General features: G+C 37.2%; 2 protein-coding genes across 2 annotated transcripts in view; one reads left to right on the top strand and one right to left on the bottom strand.

The window, feature by feature from the left end:
• Positions 1-184: 184 nt before the first annotated feature.
• etfa (electron transfer flavoprotein alpha subunit) lies at positions 185-9,740 on the top strand. The gene is made up of 12 exons (XM_015378954.1): positions 185-305; positions 1,685-1,834; positions 2,852-2,933; positions 3,131-3,213; positions 3,289-3,388; positions 3,544-3,654; positions 3,759-3,860; positions 3,978-4,046; positions 4,136-4,218; positions 6,027-6,092; positions 6,219-6,299; positions 9,359-9,740. The coding sequence occupies exons 1-12, from the start codon at positions 267-269 to the stop codon at positions 9,392-9,394; spliced, it is 1,002 nt and encodes a 333-aa protein (XP_015234440.1). The 5' UTR covers positions 185-266; the 3' UTR covers positions 9,395-9,740.
• A 99-nt stretch (positions 9,741-9,839) lies between these two features.
• tmem266 (transmembrane protein 266) overlaps positions 9,840-21,066 on the bottom strand; it is a 47,377-nt gene continuing 36,150 nt past the window's right edge. Inside the window, exons 5-11 of the mRNA XM_015378953.1 lie at positions 19,381-19,454; positions 15,937-15,993; positions 15,703-15,841; positions 14,561-14,676; positions 13,812-14,004; positions 11,923-11,985; positions 9,840-11,202 (exon numbers count right to left, since the gene is read on the bottom strand). Of these exons, the coding sequence (XP_015234439.1) occupies positions 10,565-11,202; positions 11,923-11,985; positions 13,812-14,004; positions 14,561-14,676; positions 15,703-15,841; positions 15,937-15,993; positions 19,381-19,454 (1,280 nt within the window). The 3' untranslated portion in view covers positions 9,840-10,564. The remainder of the gene's footprint in view (positions 11,203-11,922; positions 11,986-13,811; positions 14,005-14,560; positions 14,677-15,702; positions 15,842-15,936; positions 15,994-19,380; positions 19,455-21,066) is intronic.

Here is a 21,066-nt window from a genome sequence, read left to right as displayed (position 1 = left end):
GATAGATAGATAGATAGATAGATAGATAGATAGATAGATAGATAGATAGATAGATAGATAGATAGATAGATAGATAGATAGATTCATTTCTTTTGGAAATTTCAAGAACCGTTACAAAAGCCTCAAGATTATGTTTTGCTGTCATGAGGCGGAGACAGATGTTGCCACACTGTCTGTATCGCGAGATTTCACTGCTAACGTCCTTGCATAAAGTCCACTTGTACACCCCTGCAACTAGAACGCAGAAGAAACACCAGAGGTCCAATATGAACAGAGTTTTAAATAAATCCACCTTAAGAAGCCTGGTAAGAGTTTTGCTGATTAAACACAGCCGCTACATTATTTGGTTTAAAATGTTTAAGTTTAATAGCGCCGCACATCTTACTTGTTTATGTAGCTGATGCTAACTGGTTAGCTCACTCAGTTGGACTAATCAAGCAGTTGTTAAACTTTTGATATCCGTCTGCAACAGTTGTACTTCTAATATGGTAAAATTTGCTATTTGTAAACTTTAGACACTGAAATATTTTTCATTTAATCCTTCATTTCTAGCCAATACTCTGGTTTTAGCAGCGTTAGCATAGCTATTATGAAACCTCGCAGCACAAGTTACGAAACTGCTTCAATGACAATAAATACAGCGCTACTATAAGAGTCGTAGTTTAATATTTTTCATAGCTTTCCACCATATTTTATTTGCTCTTGAATCTTTTTCAAGAGTTACAACCTTAAAACCCTCTGTAAACATTAAGTAGCACTATATTTACAGATAAATCTGCATGTATTGAAACATTCAGATTCTTTAGTTTTTCACAGCTTTGTCTATGTTTTAAAATTTCCCTTTATATTGTGTTCCGTTATTCTGCAGAACTTAAGTATAGCTTCATTTTTAAGCTGTTAATACTTTGGACAGTTGCTGTTATTTGTGGTTAGCATTTAAATGAGAGGAAAAGGAGCATGTGTTTTACTTTTTCGGATTGTTTTCCATCATTTGTCACATCTATGATGTCTAGAAGCAGCTGGTATTTTCCTGTTCTCTTGTGAAACAGCTGGATGTAGCTTGTCTAGAGGTTGTTTGCCTGCTATCTGGATGTCACCTCAGTAGTTTGGCCCACACCAGTTTATACAGGCTTGTTCCTACATGTTCATAGAGATATGACTTTGATTAAAGATGGCAGGGTATTAGTGTTGTTCAAAAGTTCTCATCTGTGGTTGTGAGTTTTTAAAATTCATTTGTTTACAGTTCTAATTAGTCTTTGATTTATCAATTGATATTTTAGGCCTTTATAATGTATTTAAGCTTTGCAGACTTATGTTATTTGTATTTTCTGCGGTTCAGCCAAGAACTTTTTTGAATATTACAGTTCAGCAGTTCTACAACCGTTTGATCCAGAGCAATAATAAACCCTACCTGGAAGGATTATACCTTAATTTGTATTTACTTAGGCTTAATTATATCTGTTTTATCGTTTTTTCTGCCTAAATATTGTAGGCCATAACTACTTTGTATGTAGAAATTAAATTACTCTTGATGCTCCTAAACAGTGTCGCTAGGTTATGTCAGGCTACTGTGGCAGAAATGACAGTTGATCCCTATCTGGACCCCAGCTGTCAGTTCAGTAGAAGTGCCAATTCATTCACAGCCCCTTTCCTCACATAGTGATTGAGATGTGTTTTCCAACAGACTGGCCTCATCCAGAGGTTTCAGAGCACCTTGGTTGTTGCAGAACACAATAATGACAAGCTGACCCCCATTACTCTCAACGCCATCACTGCTGCTGGTAAACTGGGTGGAGATGTGTCTTGTCTGGTCGCAGGAACAAACTGTGCAAAGGTAGGAAATGTTTACTGAATTTATTACTATAGTTACTAAAAGTGGATGCACTTCAGTTTATGTTTATGATGATGTTTAGCTTGGTCTGAAACAGCTTTATCCCTGATCGATCGATACCTGTCAGAGTACCGGTTCCTTGTGGGTTTATCTTGTTAATAATAATAGATAAATAAATAAAACCCTGTTTATTAAATAAATATCCTCTCTTTATCTTGGATTTTAATAGACTTGCTCATTTTTGTCCACAGTCCAAAGTGTTGAACAAAAACGCAATAACAGAGCTATTTTATAGTCCTGACTGAAATATAAAACCCTCTTCATGTTTCGTTCAGTTTATCATGCCCATCAAATGAGAAGTGTGTTACCAAAAATCTGAAATGTTTAGTAAATCCAAACCTTAGTTTGCAGATGATAAAATCAGATCGAAGCCTCAAGAAAATGTAGATCCATTTTTTCTCAATGAGGTTATTTATTAATATTAGGCCAATCTGACCTCCTCTTACAACTAGAACATAAAGTAGAACAATCTAAGATTACTGTTTTGTTGACATTCCAATGAGACAGATTGTACTTAACCTTCAGTAAATAACATTTGAACAGGTATTTAACAGAGTTTTATTAAAAACCCACATTTCTATAGTAAAATCCTTCAGATTTATTTATTTTATTGGTCTGATTTAATGCTCTAATCATAATTTAGTGTTTTTTTTTCATTAACTGTAAGCAGAAAATTGTCTTAGTTAAAAAAAACAGACTTGAAAACACAAGTCTGTCTGGTATTTATATATTTTTTGTCAGTTTGTGAGGTGAGATTATTTAAAAAATAACCTTTTCTTTTTTAATCTTATTGATTGATTAGGACTGTATCCAGACATGCCATAATTCCAGAATGCTAGTTTGACTTATGGGGTTTTAGAAATTCAGGATTATATCATGATTTGTAGACTTTTGATTATACATAGTAAAATTGTGAATGGTACATTTTCATTGTAATTAATTTTATCGAAATGCTTTTAGGTTGTGGAGGAAATCAGCAAAGTACAGGGTGTGAAGAAGATTCTGGTGGCCCAACATGACTCTTACAAAGGCGCCTTGCCTGGTATGTTACCTGTTATATTTATTGAAAGAGTTGTGCCTATCACTGAATAAATATCAAAAAAATTCTTTTTAAGTTTTAGGGATCTACTTTTTTAAATAACTAATTTATGAGAGAGTGTTGTTCTTTGATTCTTTGGCTGTTTAGTATAATTGGCAGCATTTACCTTTCAATCTGATTGCATGTTTTTCTGTTTGCAGAGGAGTTGACTCCCCTTATCCTGGAAACGCAAAAGCAGTTCAACTTCACTCATATCTGTGCTGGAGCTTCTGCTTTTGGAAAGGTAACATTCTGCCACCTCTGTCTGTAGTTTGTACTTTTTGTCCTTTAGTCCAACTCTCAGCATTTTATTTTATAGAATCTGCTTCCCAGAGTCGCTGCCAAGTTGGATGTTGCCCCAGTTTCAGATATTATTGAAATCAAATCTCCAGATACCTTTGTCAGGACTATCTATGCAGGTATGACAAACTTAAGAACAAGACTATACACTTTAGGAAGTGCATTCATTAAATAAATCATTTGCACCTATTGTGTCCATCTTTTGTTAAGTCTAAAAGTCTTGGGGTAATATTCTTCCTCTAGTTCTAAAGTAAAGCATGTTGGTTTGGTACAGGAAACGCCCTCAGCACTGTGAAGTGTAACGAGGCAGTCAAGGTCTTCACTGTCAGAGGGACGGCCTTTGAAGCAGCACCTGTGGGGGAAGGAAACGCGGCATCAGAAGAAGGTGTCACAAATCTGTTCTTTTGTAATTGCGTAAAAGAAAGTAAGCAATCTAATTGGAGGTTTGGTTTTGTTTGTGCTTGTGATTGTTGGCATCTGTACTCGCAGTGGCTTCTACTCCTCCTACTGGAGTTTCTGAGTGGCTGGAGCAAAACTTGACAAAGAGCGACCGTCCAGAGCTGACAAGTGCAAAGGTTGTGGTGTCAGGAGGTATAAACCAACCGCCTCATGGTCTTAATATCTGAAAATGATTTTTTTACAAAAAAATGGGTTGGTAGAACATGTTCTAAACAACTAATGCTTTTTTTTTTGTTTGTTTTTCTTTAGGAAGAGGCTTGAAGAGTGGAGACAACTTCAAGCTGCTTTACGACCTTGCTGACAAATTAAACGCTGCTGGTATGTTGAGAAATCTAAGGGTTTTTTGTAGTTCTTTTTTCAAACTAGATGGTTCTCTTAGATAAGAATGCGAATCATTTTTATTGCAGTCGGGGCCTCAAGAGCTGCTGTGGATGCTGGATTTGTCCCGAATGACATGCAAGTTGGACAGACTGGCAAGATAGTAGCACCGGTATGTCCAGCCTTACTATAGTTCAACATATTGGGAGGTGGGTGGAGGTGGGTGTTTCATCTTTCAAATTTTAGCAGAGCTTAAGCTCATTGGCAGTATTAATGTTGTACGCTTTGCTTTGAGTGGTCTCTATATCACCCTCAACACATCAGTTCAGTGTGATAGTGATGGCTTCTCATTTTGAAAAGCTTAACTCACCATTATGTGATTCAGTCAGGATACCCCAGCTGTGATTATCCACACATTAGGCTCCTTTGAAATGTGCATGCTGGCACTTTTAGCGGCCATAAGTGATTTAACTGATCCATTAGAGCGGAATGGAGAGGTGCATGGAGAGTGAGCAGAGCTGCAGACGAGTCATTTTCATTATTTTTTTTTCTGTCAATTAGATCATGCATGGATAGTGTACTTCCTCTGAAACCTCATATGAGAAGTTAACTGGACAGTGCAAGCCATATTCATGGAGAAACTGAATTAATCCATTGATGTATGATATTATTTCAAAGGAAAATTTTCTTGGTTTTTAATTGAGAGCATTTATCAAATGCAGGGAAGAAAGGAGTTAGAACAATTATATGAAAAAAAAATCCATGTATAATTGTTTGTGTTCCTTAGAGTACCTTTAAAGTACACTTAAAGCTTTTTAAAATTATTTTTATAACAGAATGCATAAGGTTCTCTAATTAATGGATCACAATTTTAAAGACCTACATTTTTCAATTATTACTTGGCTGGGAAAAATACGGTAGAAATTAAAAAGATTGAAATCTGGTGTTTCCAAGTCTCAGCTTAACCGGTAGACCATTGCTGTATGAAACTGGTTGTTTCCTGTCTTTCATTCACAATGTCAACATGGAGGCATCATTCAGCTTTCTTAAATAGCCTAATCACCATATGTGTGGGCTGCAACTAACGATTATTTAGCAAATCGATTTATCTGTCGATTTTATATGGCCAAAGGTTCCTTAAAGAGAACTTTTAAAAAAATTTAGTTGAAATGGAAACTTTTCCACTTCAGGAGTTCTGAATAGAGCATATTAAATGCAAAATATTTACATATTTTTTTTTTTTACAATTTTGGTATAATTACTTCTCAAGGTGGGTTCCTCCGTCAGCTAATGGCATGTCATATAGTTAACGATTAATCATTTTCTAAATTAGTTGATTTCAATAATCAATTAATCTTGAATAATACATTTAATTATTTCAGCCCATTAAAATGATATATGACCCTTAAATAGGAAATCACATGAGTTCTACCAGTAGATTAAGGTAAAGGCTTTTGTTGGGTCTTATAGCAGGATAATGATCCAATCAACAAACAAACAGTTCTCCAGAAACAGCATAAACCTTCCATCTTCTGAGTAGGGAGGTGTGCTGGGAAAGAGAAAGGAGTTGAAGATACAGAATTTAGTCTGGAGTGTGGTTAAGAATTTAGTCAGAGGAGGAAAGCTCTTTCTCTCTGAATGCTCCCACTTTGTGAGACCTTAATAAGCGATGACCCAATGCTGTTCTGTTCTGTTCAGCATTGAGGGATTATATAAGCATCAATGTTGAACCATTATTTGTGCACCTCTGAGTTCCTTAGAAACAGTCATTCATAGAAAAGTACTCATACTGAGTATTATTTTTTCCAAATTATTCACTGTGGGGAACAAATGCCTTGCATGGAAAGATTAATTTTATTTTAGCTCATTGATAAACATCTTCACCAAGGTGCAAAGAACTTCATCTGCACTTCATCTTAAGGGGTTCATGGTGGTTTAATAAACTTTAGTCTAATTCCAAATAATGTCATTTTTTTTTAGGAGCTGTATATTGCTGTTGGAATCTCTGGAGCTATTCAACACTTGGCCGGAATGAAAGACAGTAAGGTAAAGTTGTTTTTTAACTTTTTCTCTGGTTTGATTTTTCTTTCTAACAAAGTTTAACCCATATTAGCGGTGTCATAACTACATTTGATGTGTTTTAATAGTGTGTGTCTGTGTTTTCCCCTTTAGACTATCGTTGCTATCAACAAGGACCCAGAAGCTCCCATTTTCCAGGTGGCTGATTACGGCCTCGTGGCGGATCTTTTTAAGGTGAGCATCTATAGGTAAAACAGTCTCATATAAGGTTTGACGAAGCAACTTTACTCCCAATGTTTTGTTAGCTTTTAGTCCTGAATGACGGGAAGAATATAACATTTGTTTCCTGACTTAATAAATTTTGCAGGATGCCTTATTCCAGCTAATGGAAATGTGCAACTGCTGAATTATTAAGCTCTTGAATTAATCTAAGAAGGGTTCTGGCTGGTGCTTGCTGCCATGAGGAGTCCACATTAGCATCTCAGGAGATATCAGAACTGATCAATAGCTGGATAAAAGTTGGCCCAAGTTGTTGTTCTTAGCGTGGACTTGCCAAGCCTTTTATACGCTCAGTTGCGTTCTTGTGTCAAGTTGGTGCTCGAGGATATTGAGCCAGGCGAGTTGGCATGACTAACAGCGGAGTCCAGTGCTGTCTGTGAAAGGCTAGCAGGTTATATTTTCATGTGTGTCCGGTTGGTCATGTTTTATTTAGCCCTTCAGTAGTGGCTGAGCAGCCCAGGTGTCCTGACAAACTCTGTAGGAGTGATTAGGAATAAGCTGGTAGCAGCAGAGTTGTGACCTGCTGGGTGAGATCATCTTACATGTGATCACTCCTCAGATAACTGATTAAAATGGATGGGCTCTCTGCTTTTTTCCTAAATGGACATCGATACCCTGCAGGAACTCGGGCAGTGACTGATGATTCTCCTCAGCTGGAGTCAAATCCAGAGGCACGTGAATAAATTAGCTGACATGTTCATCTGAAAGAGACGCCTACAGCCGCATTACCATGAACAAAAAAATACTTCATACCTTTCAACTTTTCCACACTGTGACACCAGGCGTTATCACCAAAAACAGCACATTTTATCTCAGCAGCAGTCCAACAAAAAGGGGTTCATAGTTATGGGATGGAATAAAAGGATACATTTATTATATTGTTTTAATAATTGAAAATTAAATCCTTAATTAATAGATTTACATTTGCATCCAGCCCCTCTTATTTTGATATCCTATTAATAAAATCCACTGTAACTAACTCAGAAGTCATCTACTTTCTTAATAAAGGTTTATTTGTTTGGATTTCGATGACTGTATAAATCCAGCAGAGGGGAAGTTCTGTAGATTTTAAAGCAGAGTTGGGTTATAAAACAATAATTTCAGCTTTAAACATCTTGCAGTGGTTTCTTTTTAAAGTCCATCATGTGAACACAGATAGAGGACCTACCAAGATTATTACTCTACAGCAGCATTGAAACACTTGATCTAGAAATGCAGTAATCAGAAAATCAGTCAAGGGGACTGCAGCCAAGGTAGGAGGATCTATTGACAGGAAAGCTGTCAGTAATGCAATATACAAATCTGTGCTGGATAGTAAAATAACAATAACAAACCCATAAAGAGGTCCTTTAAACTAGCTGTTGTTTGGAATAAAGCTGAATGCCTTGAAACATTCAAGCTTCTGAAACATCCTGCTGCCGTTATGCTTTTCTCCTGTAAGGATCTAATGCTCATCGGGCTCATCATCGCAAACTAAATGTAAAAAATAAAAATAAATCCTCCAGCTCCTCATACAGACAAATATGCTGTGCCATCCTCCTCCAACTGCTTCCGGTCTTCTTCTTTGTCTATTTACAAGGCAAGGAAGCTCCAGCTGTAGATCAGGTCACTCGTGAGATAAGAAAGAAGGGTTTCATTGCAGTTTTGCAAAATATATTTCCGATGCGACCGAAAAACTACCCCAATGTGGGAAAAAAATAGCTTTTTTTATTTATTGCAGTGTTTCCATTTAGCAAATTTATTTTCGTAATTACAATTTATGCAATTTGATGTTTAATGGAGAGGCAGCTTATCTAGGTCAGGGATGTCAAATTCCTGTCCTCAAGGGCCGGTATCCTGCAACCTTTGAGATAACCTCCCTCGTCCAATACGCCTGAATAAAATGGCTTAATTACATCGTCTGTTGAAGTCAAGTTCTCCAGAGTTCTGGGAAAGGACATCATTATTCGATTGAGGTGTGTTAAAACAGATACATCTAAAAAGTGCTGGACACCAGCACTGGACCTCAACTGGGTTGTGACATCCCTGATCTAGAGGCTGTAAAAAGGCTTCAGTAAGAACGGGTGGTTCCCCTTCCAAGCCCTTTTCTCCTCCCGTACGCTCTGTTTAAAAGTTGCTGTTTGCATCGCTCATACAAGCTTACTTTCCAAAAGAAGGTTTGCTATATTTTCCACACCTTTAAGCGAAAATGGGGAGGAGCACATAGGAAGGCTTTATGTAAACATATTACCAGAATGATTGCCATTTAGGAGGACCACTTATTTTGATGATCCACCCGGAAAAAGAACATCCTCCACTATACCTTCAATTTTAAGTTAAGTTTAAACTTCGGTAAAAATTAATATTTGGATGTTCTCCATCAGGTCTATCAACATCTTTACAAATAGTCTGACTTAAATTATTTGTGTTGGACTGACTTCCATTAAGATCTGAATAAAGTGCAGAACACAGAAGAACAAAGAAGAGTTCAAGCAGCCTGGATAGCCTGCATGTCACAAATGTCTCAGAAAATCTCAAAACTCATTGTTGGGTGCAAACCTGCAAATTAAATGGTAAATGGCCTGTACTTATATATATTATATATATTTGCACTACATTCAATCATTCACCCATTCACGCACACACTGATGGTGGCAAACTGCATTTTAGCCACAGCTGCCTTGGGGCTCACTGACAGAAGCGAGGCTGCCGTACACTGGCGCCACCATCAGTAGGCAATATGTCTTGCCCAAGGACACACAAGCCAGAGCTGGGGCCTGAACCATCAACCATTTGATTTCAGGGCAAACTCCTACATCCAACGCCACTGTCGCCCCCAAATTACTGTTGTATTCCCAAATGGTTGTACTTGTTTCTCCAACTATCAAAGCGGACATGATTGCTGGCACAATAATCAAATTAAAGTTGTCATATAGATTATCCTTTGAATGGAAGTGCCTGCTGTTGCAGTAAATAGCTCTGCTAATACTGCTTGTTTGATGACTGTAAAGTAATACCCTCTGTTTTCTCTGTAGGCTGTTCCTGAGATGACAGAAGCTTTGAGCAAGTGAGGAGAAACAACGCAGCGCCTCGTCGCAGAGAAAGAAAGGAATTAGAAAGTCGTCATGGGAAGCAGTCGCTGCCTTAACAATGTGTTGAAGATGAATGTTGTGCTACAAAATCTCATCTTTCTGTCCGAGTTTTTTAATGTAGACAGCAGATTTCCAACTGTTAATGAATAACCTGTACCTACATTTTGTTCTTTGTGTTGATTTGTATTTTAAGAGCTAGAACAGTTGGTACTTCTTTTAAAAATGAAATGTAAGGTGTAGCTCTGCTCATTGACTCAAAGGACAAGTACACTAAGTGAAGATATGCTTTTGAAAAGCATTTATTAAATACATGGCTCAAAACCTTTATGAATTAACCATGTTTTGTTGCAGCATTGCTTTTCCTTGATCACAGAAACTCTTCAAGTTTGCATCATGGTCACACATCTTAAAGGTTCATGCCTTCTTTTTTTTTTGCACTTTATTTAATCTTGTTTCTTTTTTTATGGGATAATTGTACCAATTCTTGAACATTTACACAAAATTAAAATATTACAAAGACAAAAACATTTAAATTTAAATTTGGTAAAATCGTGAGTAATCTGATTAAACAGGGCTTGGTTAGCGTCCAATCATGGCATCTGGAGAACAAAAACAGTTCAAAGATTGAATTTCTTTTTTTAAAGCTGTCTGTTTTAAAAAAAAGATTAGAAAGTCAAAGAATAAGCTGACTAAAATTCGCCCTGCAGCAGTTCGTCAATAAGGACGGTTCTCGATGAGTGTGGAGATGCCAGAGTCACTACCTTGACATCTTAGATGTTGCTTTCAGGTGATGAGATGAGACATAAGAGTCGTGAACTCAGCACCATCATATTTCTTTTCATTTTCAATAAACAACTAAAAAAAGCAACATTTTCTGCACAGGCTCTTTCATAACTCCTAGCTTAGACCACATTGCTGGTTTATTTTAGGAAAGGTAAGAAATTGTCAATTCCTGATAAGAGTAGCCTGATGGATTAATCCTTTTTTTTTTTTTTATTTATGCCCTTTTCAGCAAGTTGATCCTTTAAAATTCCAGCAACATAAAGACAAAGGCGTAGTTCATGTGCCAGCGTCTTCCATCAGGATTGTTCATTCCTTTTTTTGCTTCTGATCCAAAAAGTCCTGATTGAAAAATAATTTTGTGAGGCCCTATGCCTCTGACAGGCGGTTGACTGAAGTCTCCACTGGGCCCATCATCCTGTATTTCTCCTCAAGCAGAGGCTCATTACTCTGCAGGTGGATGACAGGTTTGTTGAGGATCCCGAGCCGGCTCTCTTGGTTCCTCTTGTTATAGATGTTCACTCTGTGCTCCAGCTCAGGGCTGGTTTTGGTGGAACCTGTCGGACTGGGGGGTTTGAGGTTGACCGGGTCCAAGCCCTTCTGAGTGAGGCAGGAGTCCTCAGTGAGAGAGTAGAGCAGCTCCTGCACCACAGTGCTAGGACTCCCTCGTGGCTGAGTGCCCAAGGCCAGAGGGCTGCTGTAAGGTGGCGGGTAGCAGCGCTGGTCACTGTAGTCTGTGGAGGTGGAGGCCTCGCGCACGGTGGAGCTGCAGTCCATGCTGGAGCCCAGCGTGTGGCTGCTGATGCTGTGCTGGCGGCCACTGAAGCTGCTGCGGGACATGGTGGTCATAGACGCCTCGCTGACAGAGCTGCTTGTGCGTTGCAGTCGGCTGGACGGCGCCGCATCACAACTCACCAAGGTGGAGGGAAGCTGGCTGGGGTTGTTGGGCAGATGCACATCTATGGCTGCTGTTGTGATGACACGGGCTGGGTCTGGGATCCCTATATCTTCAAAACAGAAAAAAACTCATTTGAAATAAAGAAATATTGCATAGAGTAAACTTTATATTTATGAAATTTACACAGATAAAAATAAGTTTCATGTACCTTTATATTATATTTCATACCTAAACAATAACATAAAGTCAATCCAACACTCTAAACAAAAATGTCCTATATTTAAACACAATAGTGGCAGAAGCATGCTGATGGGATAATGTTATTAAGCAGAATCTTAAAGATGCAGATTTCATTGAAGCTGCAATCCAAAATGGAAATGTGGAAGAAGCTTTAAAACACCATAGACTCAGGTGATGGTAACGGCATTGACTACGGAGAATTGGTTCACACTGAAGTATATTAATGTGTAAGAACATTCCAAATATAGTTGAGAATCTGCTTAATAAAGATGGAGAATCACTGGCACTTCAGTTCTAATTTAACAATGCAGATTGAACAAAAAGGCTTCATGCGTGCTGATGTAGGTGCTGAGAACGTTGGTTCTACTAAGTAGGGACTACAAAGGGTGGGAAAATTGCACGCAGATCTTCACACTTTCATTTCTTAGTATTTTGAAAGACCTTTTTCCTTCTTCACAGACACAAGTGTTGCTCTTTCTGACTTAACCACAGTTTAATGTAATTTTAATGTTAAAAATATATCATAAAAAAAGTTAATTTGTTCATTTGTAGCTTTCCGAGGCCCAATGATGACATTACTGCTGCTCACCGCTGCTTGGCTCACTGTAGTACTGGCTGATGTAGTTATTCATGTCATCCTGACCATGAAGATCTGAAAACAGATAAGTAAATAAAAATCATCCTAGTGGCAATAAAGTATATACTGCAGTTATAAATTGACCGTACTACACAAATTCACTGTCAATATTATGCTAAATAGAAAGAAGGTATGAACATATGAGGACAGTTAAATAGGAGATCTCGTAACAACTACTAAACCCTGAAGTGGAATTGTCATTAACAAACACTAGTAGGACAACTGTTGACCTCCATATGTTTGTAATAACCTGTTTGTGCTTTCACGCAGCTTTGGATCAGTAGAATGAGGGATATACATCTGAAGATTATATTGAACAAGTTTTGACTTTTACGGTGTAAAATTAAGGTCAATTCTTAAACAAAAAAAGAAAAATATTAAAAACCAAAAAAACTCACTATATATAACATTTTATATTATATTTATTTTATATTATCTTATGATGTCCTTGAATACTTGAAGTTTACAGGATTGATAGGATGCACTAAATCATTTCATTGCAGATAAATGTAAAGGTAAAAAAAAGTGAAACCAAAAGACAATCCTACAATGAAAGGATTGTCTAATAAAAGCCTAAAATTGTTTTAAAAATACAAATATTTTCAAAAAGATAAGTGGCGCTTATGTGTTTCACAAATATTAGAAGATTCTTTGCAGCCCTGTTGCCTGACGCCATGCTTTATTGATTTATGTTTTGGGTTTTATTTTTATGAGCCTCTCCTCATTGTTCAGTCCAAACAGCGACAGACACCATCCCCACATGATCAATACCACTTGAGTGTGAGACATTTAGGCCCAGTTGAAATGCAGTCCGACTACAAACATGGCGTCTGGTCCTGCTGTGATTTATAACATCGATAAAGAAAATGCTTCAGTGTTTTGAGCCCCTGACATCACCTGTATAGACGGTGCTCTGTGTCCTCTGAGTTATGAGCCGTCTCTGTGTGAAAGGTTTATAGTCCCCGCTCTGACTCACTGTGTGATATATAGTGCAGGCGTGGCACCAGAATTTTGATTAGGAAGGTGAGAAGATTTATTCTGAGGACACCAACACTTAAATGGTTTGATGGATGTTATACTGTAGAGGATAAAGGAAGTTGTGTTACTGTACATCCTCTGCAGGTTGTTGCCTTTATTTTCCAAATGCGTTGCTAAAAGTGGTACAGACTTTTCATGTATTATTTTTTAAGTCGATTTGTTAGATAGTTTTACCGGGTTTTCTTAAGGTCTAAAGGTTTTTACTTAAACTTTGCATACATTTTGTAGGCAGACTGTGGAGAGACAGTGAATAAAGATTAGTTCCAGATTTTTATCAAGCCAGGCATAAAAAAGGTGATCAGGTCTTTACAAGATTCCATCCATCCATCCAGCATTAAAGTACTTGGAGCGAATTTGGAGTTCCCAGGCTCTGGTACCTCAATGGAAGGAATTGAGGTTGGTTGGTGGGAATATGGAGGTCTCCAAAGTACTGCATTTTAAATGTTGGGTAAACCCCAACAGCTTTGGGTCTGTCTGTATGGATTTTGCACGTTCTCGGTATGGTTCTGCCTGTATGCATCCATATTTTTAAAAACACGACAGATTCCAGGGTTAAAAGAAAAACTTATTTGCAACATTTAAAGTGTTTGGGTTAGGACAGTTGAGTACTGTCTTAAACCAAACATGTTTAATGTTGCAAATACGTTTTTTTTGTTTGCTTTTTTATACCATGGAATTAAGATACAGGGTTTCCCCACTAACTGTTCAATTTGGAGAGTGGATGACAATTTGTTCCCCATCCTTCAACTCTCAGTACTTGAGGGCCTGTAATAAACCACAGCTGGTTGTCTCAGGCAGGTTACCTGCAGCCCCCCGAGGCTCTCTTGCTTTGGCTGGTCTGTGATGCTCAGAGACTCCAGGAGCTAATCCGTCCACCTCCTGGAAGCTGCTGCTTTGTTTACCCCACATATGGTGGATCTGCATGGCTGCTTCACGCTCTGCTACCAGGTCCAGGTCCTGCTGAGCAAGATGGGCTCTCAGCTGTCTGATTTCAAACTGGAAGGGATAGCAGAGGGAACAAAATAACATGTGAGGAATTTTTAACGACAAAACTTTTTCTTTCCGTAAACAATAAAATAAAGTTTCACTCAGGCCAGATTACTGCCTCCATGAAGCAGTTCACACATTTATTATTGATTCCCAAACTCTGAAACAATTTCAATACTTATGTAGACGAATCTGATTTTAATGTGTCCCTGATCTTCTTTAGGGCATTAAATGTTTCTTTTAAGATATTTTAGCTTACTTAATGTTGTCAGGTTCACTTTAGGAAAACTCTTGATTCTCGATGCAGCAGTAGCATGAGCTGGTTAAATCTTACTTGTCAAAGAAATGCAATAAATCACTAACTGGTGACACAAAAAGTAAAAGCACAAATCTGTAAGGGTGACTTCTTTTTTTACATCATGCTCTGCATGCCACATTTGCAGACTTTCCAAATTTGACATCAGGATTTAATCCAGTTAATAGTTTCTCTCATGTGGAACTTTGCTACCCTCTGTTGGTCGCCTGCTGTTACAAAACAAAATAAGAGAGTTCAGTGAGAACGTACAGCTTGTTCTTGGCAGATCTGGGTTAGACGATCCAGCTGCTCCTCTCGTACTGCCTTGGCCTTCTCATACTGCTGGATTTCCAGCTCCATTTCCACCTTCACTTGCAGAACGTAAGCTGGAAAACAAAACTGGCTGCATTACATTTTCTAGGAAAAGACATTTTTGTGGATGTCAGATTGACATTAGCCCATATCAATAAAATGTCTAGTAAATGCTCCAGAGAAAAAGACAGGATGGGGTTAGTCAGACTAATTATGATGTAATACATAAAGGTTTCAGGTTTTGTGTATTTACAGGTACTTCATTAAAAGGGCTGCATCTTAATAACCTTGCAAGCAGAAGGAACTGTCATGAGATTTGTGAATTCTCTAGAATTCAAACTGAACTACACATATCAATCTGGCATATGCAAGTTTAGCATCTAAACGTTTAAGGTACAAATTATGCTTTCCTTCCCATTCAAAGTTGGAATAACACTAAAACAAGTTACATTTTCGACCAAACCCTTAACCGTTGGAGGAGTTTAAACATTATTTATACACAAGGCTGTCCTGAGTCATAGGGAAACTATGCAAGAATGGTTGGCGGGACAAATCGAAGTAATGTATGATCTCAAGTACAATAATCCCTCAAATTAACAGATAATTTTAAATAAACTATTTTTGTGCAATATACATAAGCTTACCTTGGCTTTTGATTTAAACTATTGACTAACTTAATATTTCAGAGACTTTAGAAGACAGTGACCTGGATCATCTTCATATAGCTTAAAGGCCTCCAACATCTCTTATTTGCCCTCGATTTTAAGAATTGATAAAAAGAATAACAAATTATCTATAGATTATGAATGGATAATCTAATAGAATTAGGAATTTGTTAACATTTTTAACTATAAATATTTTTGAAGTAATCATAATTTTTTTAATCATTATTCATCCTGTAATTCACTAAAATGGCCACAAGAGGGAGCACCATGTATATCACTTAATAAAATGAGTGTCAAGCAGAGTTTTGTAGCATCACAATCACCTTTAGATAAAAATATGCCCTGCCTATTACAATTAGGATGTGTGAAAAGAGGATAAGGAGCATTTGCTCTGTGAGGACAGGATGTAGAGGACATTAACCACTCCTGGCTCACCGTCAATTATTCTCTTCACCCTCCAGATGCGAAATGAGATAATGAGGCCGATGGCATCCCAGGGGCTGCTGGGGCCGTTGGCCACTGTGGAGGCCACCATGGGGGCCAGAGAGAGTACGATGACAGCTCCATCAAACACCTGGAACAAAAAGGCAACTCCTGTGTTATGACACCTGCAGAACAACCTCTCCCCCCCAAATCAATTTACTTCTTATAAGACATGAAAGAGTTCACCTCTACTTTGTTCTCAATGTAATCCCATATCCCCAGCACCACAATCCTGAACACCGTCTAAGAGCAGCAGTGGTGGGACAGAAAAAACAAGGTTATAAGAAGATTTTCTCAATTTATCCAATTACACTACATTCATTTAAATACCTGTCTTTTTTTAAGAACTTCAAGTTTTCTTATAGTTATGAAAGAGCTGTATAAATACTCTCATTATCTTTCATTGTTTTCATACCTTGGTTTCATAGTGTGTCTCTCTAGATGAACACATACCTCCGTTATCATGCTGCCTTGCCTACTCACTAACCATATTTACCTGGCTGCAGATGCATCCATACAGTGTCTTTGCATGTCGCTTGAGCTTTACATTATGTCATGTAAAAATCACAGACTTTTAATGGATAAACTTATTTCAGACAATTTACAGACAACCTTAATGGGTTTTCTTGGGATTTTATGTGAAAAAGCAAATCAAGATGGTGCACATATAGTCTGTTAAAGTAGGGGGGAAAGAATACATCACGTTGAAAATTACTGAAACCAGTGAAGAGGTATGTTTATAGCTGAAAAAATGTGAAATAATAAAAAACTAAATTTTTTGGTCAAATAATTCCGTATAAAACTCCATTTTATATTTACATATATACGTATATAATGAAAACCTGAATTCTTCTGAAAAATTAAATGATAGGAATTCAAACAATAACAACCTAATCAGCTAATTATTTTAAAACACCTGCAAAGGTGTCCTGAGCATCTAAATGTCCTCTAATTCTGGGTGAGTTTGCTACACAGTCATGGGGAACAGTGCTGACTGCACAGGTTTCCAGAGAGCCGTCACTGATCCTCTCCACAAGGAGGGTGAGCCACAGAAGGTCATCATTAAAACGGCAGACTGTCACAGACTGAAGTACCCTTGCATATACATAGAAAGTTCAGTGGACGGAAAAGAGAATCCCTGGTCCTTAGAGTTCAATTGAAGATTCCACAGTCAGTGGTGATTAGCAGGGTGGCATGTCATCTGCGGATGTTGATCCATTATCTTTTCCAAATTCCACAGTCAAAACAGACATCCACCAAGGACTTTTAGTGCAGTTTATGGTTCCTTCTGACGAGAAGCTTTATGGTGATGCTGATTTCATTTTGCATCAGCACTTGGTACCTATCCACACCGCCAAGGGTGCTAAATGCTAATTCAGCAATTGATGGTACTGGGTATGATTAGCTGCCAAGCTGGCCTGATCTAAACCCCACAAAAAATAATGGTGGTGTTGTATTGTGGAAATTGAGAGACTGCAGGCCCAACAATGTAGATTACCTAAGGTTCTCTATCAAAGTTCTCTATTGAATCCTGAGTTTCCATTAGCAGTAATTAATGCAAAACAATGGCCAGCAAGGTATTAAGTGCGTAAATATGAAGATGTATTTGTTTTTATTGATTTTATGTAATGTTCTAATTTTCTCAGATAATTTGGAGTTTTCAATATCTGTAAACCGTATACATCCGGATTGCAAGAAATAAAAAACAAAAAAAATATTAACAAATATATAGGCAGAGAGAACATTAATTGGAACTCTGGTAACTCTTGAGGAGCTGCAGCGATTAACAGCTCAGGCTGGAGAATTAGTCATGTATTCCACAATTTTACTCTTTATGGAATAAAAGCAGGAGGGAAAATACTGTTAAAAGAAGTTGAAAAAAGTTCACTCTAACCTTTTGATGCCCAAAGGTAAATTTCTTTCATTTCCTTTTTTACATTCATATTATTAATTTATAATTAATAAACAAGGTATACATGATTTTGGTAAGGTTGGTCATGTATTTTTGTTTGATAATTTTAGCCTGTTGTAAACACTGTAGACCAAAAAACAGATAATATTAAATAAATTAATAAATCCATTTTTTTTTCATCCCTCTAAAATAAAACGTAAAAATAAATAATTTCTTTGCTTTGTTTGAGCACCGTGGCTAAATAAAGTGTGAGCTCTGAGAGTTTTATTAGCGGATTTGGGGCTGCAACTAACGATTATTTTGCAATTTGATTAATCTGTCGATTATTTTTTCAATTAATCGATGGATAGCCAAAGGTTCCTTAAAGAAGATTTCTTACAAAATTAAACCAGTTGAAACTAAAACTTGACCAATTGAGGAGTTTTGGATAGAGCATATTGAGGCAATTTTTTTTCTTTAACTTAAATGCAAAATGTTTATTTTTATTTTTTACAATTTTGATATAATTTACTGGGTCGCTCTGTTAGCTAAAGGCATGTTTTGAGTCTCTATTCTCCATTTAAAGATTTATCTATTACTAAATTAGTCGACAATTATTTTTAATAATCGTCAACTAATCTGATAAATTGTTTCAGCCCTAAGCGGATTATATAATTTTCCCCACAAATAGGCAAATAAACAAAAGAGCGGCTTTTTGCTGATAGTGCGTAATTGAACTACTGTATATCCTGCCTTAACTTTCTTTACACATGCTCTGAGGCATAAGGATTATTTGGGTTTGTTACCAGAAGTCTTTGGGGGGCTGTTTACACTTGCACACACATGTCAACAGAGGCCATGTTTTATTTCCATTTGACTAAATGTATAAATGCACAAGTATAAAATTTCTAGTGCTACCTTTTCATTGATGCATGTTTCATTTCTAGGACAATGTTCAAAGCAATAATCTTTGTTTGTCAAACATAAAAATGAAGCAAAATAAGTTCTAGAGGGTTCTATGTATACTCAAGGCATATTCAAAGCACTGTGTGAGGTGTTTAACATGTGGTTGTCATTTTAAACAAATAGCATCACATTAACTTATACACTTTTATAAAACTAGCACACAATGCAATGCAGCAGCATACCTGTAAGTGGTGCTGTTACAATTTTATGACCTTTTCAGGGTAAAAAAAACAATTTGTTTCACTTTCAGAGGTGTAAGATATATATGTAAAATGTAGTTGTTTTTTTTTTCATATTTGTGAATATGTGAGGTGAGGTTTAAAAATGACAATACATTCAACAGTCAAAACAAAAACTGAAACAGTTGAAATAATCCATGTCAAATAATTGAACCTTGTAGAATAAAGTTTAAAAGCAGGTGTTTAAGTGTTAAAAGCTAAGATGAAAATGGCCATTGCAAAGAAAAAGATAATTGATAAAAGGCTTCTGAGGAGAATGGTGGTAAAAAAAAGCTCCGTCTGTATTTCAAAACAGCAGAAACAACAGTCCTTTGAAAACGCATTCTTCCCTGAGGGACATTTCATTTGGGATCACAGGTATCAGTGTGTTTGCACAGTGAATGAGAGTACAGGGCATTTGAAAGCTGCTCTAGTTTTGTGTTGCGAACCTGCTGGTGCATTTGATTGGAGCAACATACTGCACAGCGCAGCATTAATCGTCAGGTCGCTGCATCGGCTGTAAGTGAGATTGCTTTTGAGCAGGGGAGGACTCACCTCAGTGAAGAACACAGAAAGGATAGCCAGGCTGATCCAGTGGATGATGCTGGCAAACTGCGATGCATTATTAACTGAGGGAATAAAACACAAGAACCTATTATTTTAAAGAACAGTTGCAAACATAGGATAATGGCACATTTCATTACACCAAACAAAACATAAAATGGTTATTTTTAAATGAAAACTACAATGCATCCAAATCTATTTAGAAGCATTTAAAGCATATTTGTTCACCAATACTGTACAACCAAGTGTCTCTTCCTTCCCCTCATTCATCAGGCTACTTGTGGACAACATCAAACTGCACTCGACTATCAGCAGAGACATTTGTCTTCCCACACCACATCTCTCTCCATCTGTCTTTGTTTGCTGTGTTCAGTGATCCTTCCTACCAGCCAATTCATCTTCCTCCAAGTCCTCCTAACAATCGCCCAAGCAGTATATTCTGCATTGCTTGATTTCTTGGTCTATCTTCCTTCTCACATTTGTCTCACGAGTCAGTTTAACTGGTCAATCCCTCAGCCAGTCCACCTGGGACATTAAAAGCTTGAAGGTATCCTAGATTTTGCTGGAGGAAAACAGCTTGTCAGCATTTCAAGTTCTTGGAAATGAAAGAGGAAATCCACTGAGATCTTTACCACATGATGTGTGAGTGACTTTCAAAGCACAGCGGTGTAAATCTTGGTCATCAGAGCTCAGGGTTGTAGATATTTGAACACTTTTAAGGTTGAAATTCTAGAAAAAAATGGCTTCTTATATTTGTTTTGCACATTTTGGTAGTGAATATATTTATGTAGTTGTAGTCAAATAATGAATAACGAGTAAGGCTGCTGAATTGAGAGTTGTTCAGCAAACCGTCATTAGCTTCCTTCATAATGAGGGCAGGCTATAAAATGCTCTTTGCTGAAGAAGCTGACTGTTTTTAGGGCACCGGATCCAAGCATATAGATGGAAAGTTGAGTGGAAGGAAAATGTGTGATGGAAACCATTGTGCTTTTTGTTAGTCATCTGAATCTCTTTGGTGATGCATCAGTATACATTTGATGGGTAATCTACATCTCTGTAAATATAAAGTAATAAGCAGTTATAGAGTGAAGCATGGAAAGACCTTCCCATGCAAAATATATCTAAAATTTCACAGAAAATAAAATTCACCCATGTACCAATTGGACTTGATTTCTGCCATTGAAGCCTTTCAGTTATCTTCCTTCCATTTTTTTATTTTCTTTGTAAAATCTTCACCAGGCTGAGGTTTTTTGCAGATAACTTTATGGTCTCTAAATACAAATAATACACTTGGTTCTGTTCAACCGTACATCTTTGTCCTGGACAATGATGGTCCCACCAAACAACATGTACGTCTGGTTGTTATCCCTTTAAAATTTGCAACTGAACTAGATGCATATTAGCTGGTATAGATTGGTATTACATACAGAATGAGTTTATGTCTATCCATATGATTGAGTAGATGGTTTATCTATTTGTGTGGATTGGTTAGATTTTTCGTCTGTGAAGATGCTTGTGAATTAGGATTTTATAAAAAAGGCACACCAAGTGTTTTTGGTTTACATCATAATGCGGGGTCATGATAAAGGAGACTGTGGTGCAGATGAAGACCACTTATATTTGTTACCATAACACTTTATATATATATATATATATATATATATATATATATATATA

Source organism: Cyprinodon variegatus, unplaced genomic scaffold (assembly GCF_000732505.1).
Source record: "Cyprinodon variegatus isolate N-32 unplaced genomic scaffold, C_variegatus-1.0 Scaffold182, whole genome shotgun sequence".
NCBI classification, from domain to species: Eukaryota; Metazoa; Chordata; class Actinopteri; order Cyprinodontiformes; family Cyprinodontidae; genus Cyprinodon; species Cyprinodon variegatus.
This window is presented reverse-complemented; position numbering and strand designations above follow the sequence as displayed.

Excerpts from the sequence above, each read along its gene's own strand:
- etfa (XM_015378954.1), top strand. The coding sequence starts at position 267 with ATGAACAGAGTTTTAAATAAATCCACCTTAAGAAGCCTG. Across the intron at positions 2,934-3,130 it reads TTACAAAGGCGCCTTGCCTG|AGGAGTTGACTCCCCTTATC; the intron begins GTATGTTACCTG and ends TTCTGTTTGCAG. Across the intron at positions 3,655-3,758 it reads AAACGCGGCATCAGAAGAAG|TGGCTTCTACTCCTCCTACT; the intron begins GTGTCACAAATC and ends CTGTACTCGCAG.